This window comes from Coturnix japonica, chromosome Z, assembly GCF_054131305.1.
Source record: "Coturnix japonica strain WE chromosome Z, WE-NBRP24, whole genome shotgun sequence".
Lineage (NCBI taxonomy): Eukaryota > Metazoa > Chordata > Aves > Galliformes > Phasianidae > Coturnix > Coturnix japonica.
The window spans coordinates 8,448,371-8,463,795 of record NC_140702.1 but is presented as its reverse complement, the minus strand read 5'-3'; the positions used below and the strand labels follow the sequence as shown (position 1 = coordinate 8,463,795).

The window sequence follows — 15,425 nt, the reverse complement described above, 5'->3', positions numbered from 1 at the left end:
TCTATCTCAGAAGTTCAAGCACCTCAGACACTGGGATCAAGAAGGAAAAAAATTCACAAATAATTCTTCTTCCTAGCCTTTATAGGCATGGTAATTTTCACTACATATTTGCAGGAATAAATCTTGGTAACCAAAGCAAGCACAAGCAGCAGAGACCCAAAAGCAGACTGCAAATCAAGCTGATAATACTGTGTTAGTGTGTGTTCAGACATATTTGTGGAATAAAACCACAGAACTGTTAAAATCTTCCTGAATTTAATGCAATGTTAGCCTTCTTATTTAGGAAGAGGACCGTTCTCTTTCAAAATTTCTTCTTCAAAAATGTACAGATTGCCATTTATTTTCTGATAACATAATGCAATGATTCAGCAGACCGCACAACTTGCCTTGCAAATACTTTCCACTTAGCCTGTGACTCTCCATGGGGCTTTTACTGTGTCATTATCCCTCAGATATGGTATAGAAATAGCTAAGATAATTTGTTCTCTTTTATGTCCTTAAAAACTATAATTTTTTTTTCAGATAAATCTTTTCCTATGGAGCCAGAAGCAGGATGAGCTGCCCTAAAAGAAGAATTTCTTTAGAAAAATGCCTTGTATATTATCTGCAGCCACTCCACCAGAGGATGTACATGCATGAAAAGAGAAAATTATATATGCCACATGCTCAGCTCACAAAAGAAAAGTTCTGTAAGTAGTCAAAACAGAATACCACAGTGCTCTGTGCATGTTAATTTCTTATATGTATAGAATCACAGAATTGTTTGAGCTGGAAGTTCATCTAGTCAAACCTCCATCCAATGAGCAGAGTGCCAGATCAGGGTGCTCAGAGTCCAATCCAGGCTGACCATGAATGTCTCCATACACAGTGCATAAACCACATCCCTGGACAACCTGTGCTAGCACATCACCATCCTCACTGCAAAAACCTTCTTCCTTATATCCAGCCTAAATCTCCCCTCTCTTAGTTGGAAACCGTTTCCCCGTGTCTTATCAACAACAGTCTCTACCAAAGAGTCTGCCCCTTTCATCTTGTAGCTCCCCTTTAGATACTGACAGGCTGCTCTCAGGTCACCTTACAGCCTTCTCTTCCCTGTGCTGCACAGCCCCAGCTCTCTCAGCCAGTCCTCATGGGAGGAGCATTCCATCCTTGGGATCATTTTATGGCCCTCCTCTGGATGCACTCACACAGCTCTGTGTCTCTCCTCTACTGAGGACTCCACATCTGGACGCAGTGTTCCAAGTGAGGCCTCACCAGCACAGAGCAGAGGGGCAGGATCAGCTCCCTCACCCTGCTGGCCACACTTCTTTGGATGCAGCCCAGGATACAGTTCAGTTACTGAGCTGCAAGGGCACACTGCTGGCTCACATCTGGCTTCCCATCCACCAGTACACCCCCATGATCTTTTTGGCAGGATAGTACTCAATCCTTTCATTTCCCAGCTGGTACTGATAGTGGGAGTTGCCACAATCCAGGTTTAAGACCTTGCACTTGGATTTTCTGAAATTCATGAGATTCTCTTGTGCCTGTGGATGGAGTCTGTTCAGATCTCTCTGGGTGGCATCCCATCCCTCGGGCATGTCAACTGCACCACACAACTTGGTGTCATCTGCATGTGTGCTGAGGGTGCACTTGATCAAAAGCAATGCAGTAGGGAGCACTCAGACAAAGAGGAATTTCAAAGGCAACACAATCATTAGAAGCAGAAATAAAGGGTACAGCCAACGGGAGAGAACTTTTGTTATAAATCTTCTTTTAATCTCTACTATTACTAAAATTTTAACAAAATTTTATTGTCAGTGTTTGTTTGCCTATTTGAGGATTTTTATCCAGATTAAATAGTTCAATTCACAAAAAATATTGTTCTGTGCTTCCTAAATCTCTATTGTATTCCAAAAACATCGCCTTCATTGGAAGAAAACTTTAAAGGTCATACATTAGCTACTAATCCATATTAGAGGAAAGAAAGATGCTAATAAGGTCCTGCCCTCTGCTATGCCAGTTCACCAAAGTATAAAACAAGCTCTTCCAAAAGCAATTACTTTGTGGTATTGCAAGACTGTAGTTACTCTACAGAAACTCATTTCGCAAATAAATCTATTGGAAACAGACATTTAAGACATTTAGCTACTATAAAATCTAAGAGTTACTTTTATTTAATCAATATGTAGTTGGAGAAAATTAACATTCAAGTAAAATGCTTTTTATGCCTAAGAAAACATACATAGCAAGAAAGCATATCAGATCTGCAATTCACAGTGATAACAATGATGCCTTATTTTATATCAGTTAAATAAATTAAACTGAAAAGTATTGAACTACTGAAGCACTGAAGTACTGAGGTACTGAAGTACTGAATTATTGAAGTACTTCTCCCAAGTGGGAGATAATGCTTCTCCTGGGAGAAGTATTATGCCTGTAAGAACCAGTGAGTTATTAAAAATAAGAATTTGATTTTTAGAAAGCTAAGCTCTCAATCCCAACTCACAATAAGCCTTGCCACTTTTACGAGGGGTAGCTATAAAAGAAATCACCTGAGAAGCTGTCACAATGTACTATGATATTAATGACATACCAACAGAAGTTTCTGTCAGAGGTGGTGAAAACTAAACAGAAGCATGCTTTGTATTTACCAAATGAAACACAAGATCTTCAAAAATATTTTTTAAACAGGTAAAATCCAAAAGTATATTGTTAGTTTATTATTAGTAAGTTTATTATTAACTACACCTGACCTGAAAGTACAAAGCATCAGGAAGTTTTTTATATTTTTGCTAAAGAAAGATTTTTTCCAAGGTGTTATTTATTAGCTTTTGCTGTTAGTACTCTTCCTTGTCTAATGTCTGTTAAACAATCAATCTCTGAAATAACTCTTACTCTATCACAGTTGTAGGTTTGCAGCAGATTACCAAATTATGGAGGAAATAACATCACACATACACTACATATTCTGTTGAAGTATTAAAAAAGTGGTATTCTTTCTTTTTTTTTTAAAATAATTTTTAAGAATCTTGAAGTAAAAATTCAAGATATTAGGTAAGTATGCATCTCCTAACAATGGTACACTGCAGCCATTCTTAAGATGCAGATTTACATTAGGTTTCTATGTGCAAGATTTAGAATCTTGCAACTGATTAGTCAACAGAAGACTTCAAAAGGCATTTTAAGGCCTCATTAGCTTTTAAAGGACTGGTTTTCTTGAAGATTTTGAGTGATGTTTCCATCTGCTACCCAGCATGTAAATGTAAAATTCCTATTACCCATGTCTAGTTTTAATCAGTCTCACACTACAATTCCTTGGTGAATAAAGAATTTCATCCTTAGATAAAAGATGTGAAACCCTGCAATACTTATGTATTATTATCCTTACAAGTGCTATGGTTTTACCTTCTTACATGTAGAATATTCTGAACCCTTGAATCAAGCACCAACTTCTCACACGTACTCTTGGAAACCCCAAGAATGACTGGCACTTAAGCACAAAAGGCCAGTGTCTGAGTTAGTATAAGATGGCACAGCTCTATCAGGGTCAGATTAAGTTTACTCCATGTAGACCACCTTATGGACAGTGAGAAAAAGAAGTTCCTCAAGACAATCTGTAAAAAAGGAGACAGAATATGTGCGGTCAGTTTTAAGTAAAAAGCTGCCACAGTGTACTGTGCAAATCTCTTTTTTTCTAGCTTAAACTCCTCAGCACCTAAAGTGCTCAGATTTTTGCTGCACAAAGTATCCATCCATCCAATTTTACTTTAAAAATTGCTCTGTGTTGTAATACAATAGCTTGGAGGTTTGGGCACATGTAATTTTTTTCTGTGGATTTTATTTTTGTTTGTTTTCCTTTGTGCAGCTTTATTGTCAAATACACCCTTCCTGTACACTCTATTTTCTATTATACTGATCAAACTAAGTTAACATCACAGCTCAGACAAATACCTTGATTATTACATAGTATCACACCACTAAAGACTCTACTTCTAGACTTATGATAGCTAATGCAACTATTTACTGCTGTATTTTCAAATGATTTGCAACCCAACAATAATAATAATAATAAAAATCTATGAAATTTGTTAATGGTTGGAATCGTATAAGAACTATCTGAAAAATAAGTGCACCCAAATCACTTGTCAGCAGATAATTAAATAAAAACTTGCAATCCCAAAATCTCATTCTCTTGCCTCAACATAGTCTAGTCTAATCCAGAATCCCAGACTGGTGAAAGTACCAAATTTCTGTAAGCCTTATAGGTCTGCTGTACCATCTGCACTTGGATTTCAAGAAACAGAAATTACTTCATTGGCTAAGGAAAATAAGTTTGTATAGTTTCCTATGCTAAATGAAAGACAGAAGCCACCAGACACCATGATCATACACAGGACATTTCTTTACCCAAATGACATTGCTTTGATTCAACTTTAACTTCCATAAAATAATTGTCATTCAAGCAATCAAAGACCAGTAGGACTTGACTGTACCAGTGGTACAGATAGCATTACAGATAAAGCTCAGTAGCGCTACAGCAGACTATAAACTCTTGTAAACAGCCCAGTAAAACTGCCTCTAAAACTATCAGTAAAAATATCAAGACAACACTCTAGTTGGAAACAGAAAATCATTTATTACACAGAGTAGCACCACCGTCTTTCGAGGGAGGATGCAGTGAATTTTAAATATTCTGGAGGCTGAACTAAGAAGCTGGGAAACAATATTAGCTGAGACTACCATTCACTTCAAATTAGAAGTTTTTGCTTGTAGAACAATCTAACGACAGAGCTTTCAGTTGCTACACTTGATTGGAAATTAAGAGAAGCAGGACTAAAACCTGGTCCTGCACAGGAAAATCTACTAGCATGCAAAGAAAGCATGATGAGAACCATTGTGTTACTATAACAAATGCTAAGGAGTCACCTGAAGTTTTTAAGACCAGCTTTAGGATTTTGATATTCCTGAGCCTGTGTTCAAGAGCAGACAGACAAGCATGCTCATATTTGACAGCCCACGTGTATCACGCCCTGCCTGTAAAGGACTAACATGTAATTTTAATATCTGATGACAGTGACATGGATAAAGGGCAGAAGTTGCAGAAAGACCAGAAACTGCAGGGATGGAAAAGAGAAAAAGGGCTAGTTAGAGAAGTGTTCTGTGGAAATGGAACGATTAGTATGTTGCACAGAATTTGAGAAATCAAATGAAAAATTCACATTCACAGAAGCTGGAGAAGAATGGCAAAAATAACCTGAATGGTTCGTATCATTTGAGTAATTACATTGGGTTTTCCAGAACAATTTAATCTAAAGGTGGGGAAAAGAATGTATCACAGTCTCATGTAAAGATGTGACAGACTGGTATTCTTTTAAGAGCAGAAGGAGCTGCAGCCCTTAATTCCCTTCATCACTTCCCAATGATATTCACAGCAGACATACCTATATATAGATATATATTATCACAGAGCCATTAAAGTTCAAAAAGACCAATAAAATCATCAAGTCCAACCCTCAGCCCATAACCACCATGCCCACTAAACTCCACTAAACCATGTACCTCAGTGCCACATCTCCGTGTTTCTTGAGCACCTCCAGTGTTCAAGAAACAAAATGCAGATTCAAATCACAGACGATGGTAAGTGAATAATCATTTATTAATGTAATTTAAATGAAGAAACAGAAAGGATGCATATCACCTCACTTTAAATTTTCATATTGAGAAAAGTTTACTAAGAGAAGCTAATGTTAACACATAACTTTATTTCAATATATATCTGAGTATCTGACACAGTATTTAGAGTACAAGACAGATGTGAACTCTCTAAAACAAGTCCAGCAAAACACTGGGAAGATGATCAAGCGGCTGGTGCATCCAGCAGCTGAGGCTTATTTCAATACATACAAATACCTAATTTCAGTGTATATAAACAGCTGATTGGAGGGAGCAAGAAGACAAAGTCCAACCCCTCCTCTAAATGAGAGAAGAACAGGCAACAGGCACAACTTGAAACACACTGTTCCTCTGAAGGTGATTCAGCACAGGTTGCCCAAAGAGGTTGCAGAGTCTCCATTTATGGCAATATTCAACAGTTAACCAAAAAAGATCCCAAACAATCTGCTCTAATTGTCCCAAGATTGGCTCAGGTGAGTTCCACAGGTCCTCTTTCAACATCAACACTCTCCAATAAGTACTGAACTGTATTATTTTAGATGGACAATTACTATTTCATTATCATATACACTTATAAGAAATCAGAGAATTAATGCTGTGAACACATTATTTTCACCCATTTCTAAAAAAACCCCACAAGAATCTAGTGACAAAGCATGTGAAAAAACAAATTATTCTCTGTTTTTGTTATACCTCAGTAAAGAAAAAAGCAGTCAATTTTTTTTTTTTTTTTTTTTATGTATTCAATTTTATGTAGGCAGGACACAGAGTGACATGAGTACACACCAATCAGCTTTTATGGAGATGCTAGCTCAACATATTTTTATTAATGTTTTCAGTTTGGGTTTATTTCCTTAAGTTGCCTGTTTTAATACACTTTCCAATAAAGTAATTTACATTAAGATATGTTATTAAATATCAAAACATGAAATATCAAAACTGGAAAGGACAAACCTTCCTCCTCATTGGGAAGGCTTTGTCTGCCCTTATAAGTTCTAGAACCCTGTGCAGATAGTCTGACTTAACCAAATGATCTACTTCTGTCATTGTTTTAGTAAGTATAAAATTTGTAAGTATAAAAATTGCCTTGCTCACAACAAAAACTACTACAGTGCAAGTAAGGATGTCCTACTCTGCTTCTGCCTTGTAGTAATTCACTAAAAGATCTGTGAACACACTGTGCTAAAGAGAAGAGTATAAACCATCGTGGATGAAAGACTAGGATAATTACTGGAGAGCTAGAAAAGGGTTGAGGAGAAAAAAAATAAAATGAAATGTGTTTCAACATTGGATGATTTTTTCAGATTACTGAGGGAAAAAAAAAAAAAAAAAAAAAAAGAAATCTGGAAGAGATTCAACACCAGTGCCCTCAGTTTTCATGATGCGATGTGGCACATGCTGCACGAAACAATGGATGGATGAGTTTGTTAACCTTTAAAGACATAAGAACGTACTATTATTTTTGTGAAAGCAGCAACTGACAGTACTGCTTCTATATTTTCTTGTCACCACTGCAATCAGCTGTAGTACAATAATTTCAGGCTCAACAGGAACACCAATGGTTCAGCCACCCATCCGCCCCACCCCAAGCATCCAGCATGTGAGCAGCAGCTGGAATCATGCTGCATGATTTTCTCAGCTCCTTCACAAGCAGCAGAATAAAACCAAGACTCATGTAAGTACAGTGTCATAGTTTTATGGATTAGTTATCAGTACTCCACACCATAACATCAAGTAGAGCACTGGGAACATCAAGTAGAGCACTGGGAGTTAGATGCTCCAGTTCCACGGACTGCTGATTTTCTGGATACCTGGTTCTCAGAAGTACATATACCAGAGGACTTTTCACTATTCTGTTTCAGTATTCTGTTCAGAGGGAAAGATAAAACTGTTCACAAGCCCTCTTTCCTTTTGCTGCTTACCTGCAGTGTGTGCTCCCTAGCCACCTTGCCCTCAACATTAGAGTAAGGCCTTTGGTTTTGGATACTCTCCCTCTCTCATTTTATTTGATTATGAGCCTCAATTCTAATTATATTCTATTATATTATGCTATCTTGCATTTCAGTATCTTATTTAGTAAATCAGTTTTTCTCCTGAGATTGTTGCTTCTGTTGTGCTTTTAGGCCATCTCCCTAAAGTTTTTTCCCCTCTTTCCCTTTCCCCTTTTCCTGGGGTGTGTGCCCATGGGTTCTCCCACCCTATTAGTCATGGGGCCAAACTGGCCCACAAACCATTGACATACAGATAAGACAGCTTGTATTATCTTCATGTTACCTGCTGCTGCCCTGGGCTATTAATGAGGACAGCAGTGCATATGCAAAATAGATACCTTTGCTCTGTCTGTCTCACTACAATAATACCCATGAATATTTCAGTATGTCAACACCCAAACACGACATGATGAGTTACGTGTGAAGCTTCTCAACATTCAGTTAACTTTCCTTCCAAAGAACAGAGTTAGCATGGAGAGAACTATAACCAACCAACATTTTGCAGTTCTAAATGAAAGAGGACAGTGATGTAGTTCACAAAGACACTGTGAATTAGGCACTAAGGGAAAGTACTTTTTAAACTCAAAGACATGCACATTTCTCCCTCGCTTCCCCCATAAGGAGAATAAATTTGTTGAGTATGAAGTGACTGGGAACAGTAACTTGGCTGTAAGCTGTTGACTCAGAAGTGGGAAGAGTGTTCCAGAACTTATTCCAGCGTGTGAGTAATGGGAACAGAAGTATTGTTTCATTTTCAGAGGCAAATGGCAACAGTCTGCAAAATGTCAGTGACAGTACTCAACCAAAACACAATTTTTACATGACACAGACATATATATATATATGGCAGCAACTGATTCCCCTGAATTCTGAACTTTTAATAAAAATGAAGAAGCCTGAAATTAAATCCTACTTCCCCAAAACTTGTTTTTGTTCATCCTGAAGTCAGTGTCAAAAGCCTGACTGCAACAGACCAGACTTCCTGCCTCAGTACTTACGTTTTCTGTATTGTGGTCAGTAGTGCACAGATTGGGTGAAGTTCACATTTCAGCACAAAGATACATGTTTTCACTGTGGTACTGTTTTTATTTGAAAACTGAATTTATATATGCTCTATTTAGCTCATGGTTGCACAATACCCATTACTATCAGGAGCTTAGTATTGCATAAAGGGAACGAAGTAGCTGACATGAGTGTTTAGGAAAACAAAACAGCTAGTACAAATTGACAGCATGCCCTCTGTCAAGCCTCTTGATATTAATAAGCAGTGCTCTATATTTATGCTGGTTATTCCTTCCATTGTATTACACAGTTACTTATTGGTAGCTTTGATTACAGACACAAAGCAACTTCACCTAGTACCAAATCATCTTGTCAGGTCCTGGCAAGCTTAGAACACTTTTTAAGTTTGATAGTTACCTTTTAGAGCTATTAACTTTATTGATACTATTTACATAAGAATCTTATGTAAAAAAGCCTGCATTATTCTATTTTGTGTAACTTCAGAAATGCTTCACACACCACAAGAAAGGAAAGGAAAATTATGATTCATTTACCTGCAGTGAGTATTTATCACCCTGTCTGGACCCCTGGGCAGATCACAGCAAAGCTGTGTGCAGTGCTTCCTTTACATAATGAATCTTACTCTGTACTTACAATAAACATTCAGGTAGGGTTCATGGCTGCATCTATCACCAAAGACTGCAATGAGAAATCAGAAAGAGTCTGATGCTGAAAACACAAGCAAGATTTGGAATAGGCAATGACAAATGACAGAAAATGTCTTGGTCCTGGTATGTGAACTGGACCATAACCCCAGCTACAGACATGGAAATATTGAGAGCTTCAATATCTCCCATGGATGCCACCCCATACAGAGCATCTACTTACTGGAGCACTCCAAAAGGAACATTTAAGATTGCCAGCATCCAGAAACTGTATTTAAGAAGGGCATTTTCTGGATTTCTGATAGTAGGAAGAAACACACTTAACAACCCTTCAGCCTTCAGCTACCACTACCCAGCAAAAGAACCGTGACAAAATGTGAATGGCTGTTTGCAAGGGTGGATAGTGACAGGTCTAGGGGGAATAGTTTTAAACTGAGACAGGGGAGATTAGGTTAGAGATTAGGAGGAATTTTTTCACTCAGACTCCAGTGACTCACTGGAACAGGTTGCCCAAGGAGATTGTGGATGCACCATCTCTGGAGGCATTCAAGGCCAGGTTGGATGTGGCTCTAGGCAGCCTAGTCTGGTGGTTGGCAACCCTGAATGTGGCAGGGGGTTGAAACTGGATGATCACTGTGATCTTTTTCAACCCAGGCCATTCTGTGATTCTATGATATCTGTAGAGATCCCAAAGAAGAGATGAAACAGGGATGAGACTCAAAAGAGGGAAGAGATTGAAGTGTCTTGCCACTGCTCCGCCTACCCCCAGGCATTTATGCAGTATGTTCTCTACCTATGGGTAACTCCTCCCACTTTATACTGCATTATAAACCCAACACCTTTTTTTGTAACGCTGCCTATATTTCTGCCTGTGCATCAGAGATATTGAGATAGCATTGACTGTCTCTGCTCTAATCCTCTTGTCAGATGCACTCTGCAGCTTTCTAGATTCCCAAAGAACATGCAAGAGCTTGAACAGCCTTACTGCCATTTAGATCATCGGCTGAAGCTAGAAAGGACTGGAAAACATTGGTGTAATATGCTCAATATAGGTGATATATAGTATCACAGATCTTGCAGGAGGTGGGTATTGCCTACACCTCCAATGACCTAAAAACATTATGACTGGCTTGATTATGGAAACAGGTCATCTACGCCTGTAATGAACTTTGTGTTTCTTTCTGTTTGTTTGTTTGTTTGTTTGTTTTCATTTGTTAGTTCCATCGTCATTTGGAAAACACTGTTAAGTCATGCCCAAGTTTTATATATCACACTTTTATGGCAAATAAAAGCAGCAGTTAAGCGAGGGGGGATTATTCATTCATTCCTTCAGCAAGACATTTTGGAAGGATTTAGAGCTGAGGAGGTAGCCTAAGAGAGACTGGAAATTTACTGATGCATGTGCAATGCCTTTTCAGGCTTCTGCTTCTCCTGAACCTCCATTTTGGATTATCCTAAACACTGTCAATAGCTACACAGCTGCTTCTCTTTGATAAAAGTTTGGAGCACATTTAGCCAGTTAAAAACTATGCAAATGTTTCATAAATAACTTCCAGAAAATTGCCTTGCATGATGAGTTTTTACAACAATTAGAAGAATTTATCGAATTATTTAGGGAATAGTTCATTAATGTAAATAAAAAAGTACAAGGCTCCAGAAATGTCTAACATCATACAACATGAAAGCAGCAAAGACTTAAAAATGAGGATCTCCATGCCCTGCCATCCAAGTACACAAGCACACTCCTATGCACGATGCTTCTCAAGTCAGTCAAGAGAACTAGGGCTACACTGTGCATTCTGCATTCAGAGTACTTCAGACCACCACGGTGCACCAGTTTCCCTTAGAGCTCATCACCTCATTACAGAGGTAGTTGATGGATAAATTTTACTTGCAAAGCAACACTTAGTAACAATCATCTTCCTACACCTAATGCAGAGAAAAAAAGTTCTTTTATTCAGTACTCTGGAGAAGGTTTCACAACTTCATTTTGCAATAGCCTGGACTAAAGAAATATTCAGAGTTACTCAATCCTTTGGCAATCCTTTGATTTTTCTTTGGAATATTCATCAAATAATGACTACTCAGATCCATTCAGAATAGTAATCCCTTTCAGCACAGAGCCACATCTCGCTGTTGGTACACAGACTTTTAACAAGGAGACACAAGAGGCTGAGTCTCTTGCTAAGATGCATCCTAGGGAGGAGCAGAGGTTATAGGTGAACTAGAAGTCTGCACTTGGATCATGCCACCCAACATGCCTCCCAGCCAGCCCTTCTTCAACCCCAGGCTCTGTGCTCCCCTGGGACCTAAGCAGACCAAAGGTAAGGGCAGAAGGGGGAGATGTTCTGCTTCCAAGAGAGCTCCTGGCAAGTATTTGTTTTAACAGACATGGTTTTGTCCTGTTTTTACAGAAAATGCACAAACTTCAGGCTCTGGGCTTATAGCCCATTTTCTCCTTAATTTCTCACTGCTTGCCTCTGTTTAAACACAAAAGCTGTTACAGCAGCCATCAGAAGAGGCTTTGGAACAGAGGACGGATACACAAAAAATTAACATAACTATAGGAAGATAAATGTAAGAACATGTAGCATTTAATGTGTCTAATAAGTCAAACCTTGAAAAAACTGTCCACTTAGAAGCAAGAAAGCCACAATATTTGATAGTATTTTTAATATAAAACTTTACAAAGGGATGCTGATGGATACTATGAGAAGACATCCAGTCTGTTTCAATACCTAAACTGCTATAACAAACACCATGTAAGAAACAAGTAAATTATTGGTAATTAAGAGTAACAAGGAGGTAGACACAGAGAAAAACAAAAACATACAGCAGTTTTCTCTAAGTGACAAATTTTCAGAATCACGAGTAAACATTACCACAACTGAGCCAAAAAATAAAAGAAGACAAGGAAAAAAATAAGCCTCATAACCTTCCACTAATGCAGAATGTAAGTCTTTTTTTATTGTAACAGTGATACAAGCAGAATGTTCTCAGAATGCTACACACCCAATGGAGGGAAACAAACAAGCAAACAAACATAGGAACAACAGAAAAAGGAGCACAAAAGCCTGACGGCAGCAAACAGACAACGAAGATAAAGAGTTGTCAAAACATTTTTGGAAAAACACAATCTGGAGTGAAATGGGAAAGCACAAACTTCCACCCCCAGGGTTAAAACCTGGCATGGTCCCACAAGAAGGAACCACTGAACAAGGACAGATACACTTCTGAGCATAATACACCAAAACTGACCAGTGTCCTATGTGCTTTAATGAAACACCTGTCCATGCATCCTACCACCCATGAGAAAGCATGATTAACTTAAAAGATCAATTATCTCACTTTCACATTAAAAGGTATCCGTTGCAGATGAATCAAGAGGCCTTGTACAGATTTTAGTCCCTACTACAAAAGGCAAACAACCTGAAGAGCTCATATGGCAAACTTCTGTCAACCTTTCGGAACAAATGCTGTGCAAAGCATATTTAACACAATTAAAATGTTGTAAAAAAGCAGGCAACTGCATATCCTCACTTGTCAAAGTATCAGAGATATCATCTTTATAAAGTATTTAAAGAAAAACATTACTCAGGAACTCATGTGTGATTATGAACTCATGTTCACCCTTTTGAAATGCATATATATGTGTATTTGCTCTCAAAACAGGTGCTTTTGCAGTCTGATCCCCTTTCAACGCACACACATACTTCATAAATGGAGTTAAAGCACCATTCTCCTACAGCTTCCTTTTCACATTTCACTTCTGTTTGGGAAAAGAAGTTCTACACAAGCCATTTCCCCACCAAGCAGAGGTAAATCCAATTCTCTTTGACAAACACAGTCAGCCAGATTAAAGCCATTTGCTTAGAAAAAACATGCCACAGTAAATGACGACACATGACCTCCACCAACAGAGATCTTGTTTTCTCACTAGAGGAAAGCTGGGAGTATGCTGTGCGGAGAACGATTTACATTCACAGGACATCCTTTTCAGGTCCTGAAAAATGTGCTTCTGCACCAACGGGAGACAGTTTGCTCTATCAGTCTGTGAACGTTTGCAGAGCAGTCCTACAAACAGTGCTTACTTCCACTTCAGAACATTCAAACCAGAGCAAAAGAAGCACAGACAGATGCATTTTAAGGAAGAGATAAAATTGTGTTTTCTTAAAATCTAGTTGTGAGTGCGATGCCCAGCAGCTATGAGCAGTGTGTTGATGCACACATCAACCTCATACAAAGCACTGGGTGAATTTCAGACTGCCTACGACAGCCAAAGCCTGTTGTATAAAACTTGTTGACAATACTGTTAAAATAGAAAACTAATATTTGATAGCAAAAGACACAGCCTCTTAAAAATGTCAAATCCAGGATTATAAAGCAATGCTCTGAGATCCTGGATTTGAACTCGGAACATAATCCAACCATCTGTCGACCAGTTGTGTTGCAAAATCAAGATAACAAACAGGAGTTTTTCTTCAGCTACAGCATTTCCCAGCTCCCGCAGTCACCGCGCTCCGCCTGCAGATTAACGGAACAGAGGTGACACCCGCCACTGGCAATAGGAAGACAGAAAAGGCAATCCTGCCCGGCCTCGGAGCAGCCTGGAGAGGCAGGTAGGCAGGCTCCGTCCGTCGCGCCGCTGCGCCAAGCCGGGAAGGGACGCAAGTCCGGACTGCGGGACCCCCGGCCCCACCAGATCCGGAGGGGGCGAGAGGCGGGGAGCCCCGAGAGAGCTGCCCGGCCGCCGAACCGCAGGGCGAACCCCTCGGCGCCTCCGGGCTCCATCCTCGCCACCCGTCCCGGAGCGCTGCGCGCTGCAGGCAGACGCAGCACCCCCCCGCCTCGGGGCACGGCCCCGCGTGCAGCCCGGCCACCAGTTGCTGGGACCACCGTGCCGAAGTGGTGGAAGGAGCGGAGGAGGCAGCAGAGCCCCGATGGAAGCGGGGCACCCGGCCCACGGGCGGGGATGCTCGACCCGGGGGGCAGACCGGCGGGGGCTGGCCGGGAAGCTCTGCGCTCCCGGCGCTTCTCACCTCCTTAAGTTCCTTGGCCACGTCTTTCAGGTCCCCCAGGACTAATTCTAAATCCTCCACGATTATCTTGATCTGCTCCTTCACCTTCGCTTTGGAGGCTGCCGGCGGCCCCTCGGACGGCGACGAAGAAGAGGATGCGGTCCCCTTGGACTGGGCGGACATCCTTCGGGGCACCCCGGAGCAGCCAGGGGAGGGGGCGGGGAGGTGGGGGGCACGCAGGTCAGGCGAGCCGCCCGGCCGCGTCCCTCCGCTTCCCAAAGCTGCCGCAGCCGCCGCCGCCGCCGCCCGCCCGCCCGCGCATCGCGCTCCGCCGGGGGCGCCGCGTTGCGCCGCGCTCCGCCGGGCGGCCGCGCTGTGCAGCTGCCATCGGCTCCCGGGAGCGGCGCGGGGCTCAGCTGCAACCCGCCGCGCCTGCGCCTCGCCCCTCCCGCACCGCCTCCCGGCCCCGGCCCCGCTCGCTCCGCTCCGCGTCCGGAGAGGGAGCCGGGGGAGGAGCGCCTGCCGCGTCACCCCCGTCGCGGCTCCACCGCCGCTCCCGGAGCGGGAGAGGATGCCGGCTGCTCCGGAAGAGGTGCTCCTTCCCCCGACACTGCCCGGAGTGCGCGTCGCTGCATCAGCCGGAGGATGCGGGGTGAGCGCTCCGGAACCGCTGGAGAAAAATATCTGTGCGGAGCAATGCCCCGCGGGGAAGTGCGGTAGTGCCGAGTTATGGTGCGGAAAGTCCGCGCTTGGCGGTGCCGGCCACGCTCCGCTGCTGTGGGAGGAGGCCGCCCTGGCTCCTGCTCAGTTGGACGGTGCTGCTGTGAGGATGCTGTAAAGGAGAGTATTTGTATATGCTACCCGTTGGTAAAAGTTTCTCACAAGTCTGCTCCCGCCTCTGCTTGCTGCCCAGCAAACACGGAAAACTGTGTATTAATCGAGAAGTAAAGGTTTTTCATTTGATCTGATTGAAATAAAAATGCACGTGCACCAGAAGCACTCGGTGGGATGCTACCCAACTCTGCCTGGCTCTAAGTGGGAGCCCGTGCTGTGTTTGAGCACACGCTTTCTCCAGCAGCATTCGGAGATGAGTC

General features: G+C 41.5%; 1 protein-coding gene across 2 annotated transcripts in view; it reads right to left on the bottom strand.

Annotated features, from left to right (window-relative positions):
* PRR16 (proline rich 16) overlaps positions 1-15,111 on the bottom strand; it is a 137,526-nt gene extending 122,415 nt beyond the window's left edge. For both annotated transcript variants that reach the window (XM_085527922.1, XM_085527921.1), the window contains exon 1: positions 14,353-15,111. In XM_085527922.1, coding sequence (XP_085384048.1) covers positions 14,353-14,514 — 162 coding nt within the window. In that variant the 5' untranslated portion in view covers positions 14,515-15,111. The remainder of the gene's footprint in view (positions 1-14,352) is intronic.
* Positions 15,112-15,425: the final 314 nt, after the last annotated feature.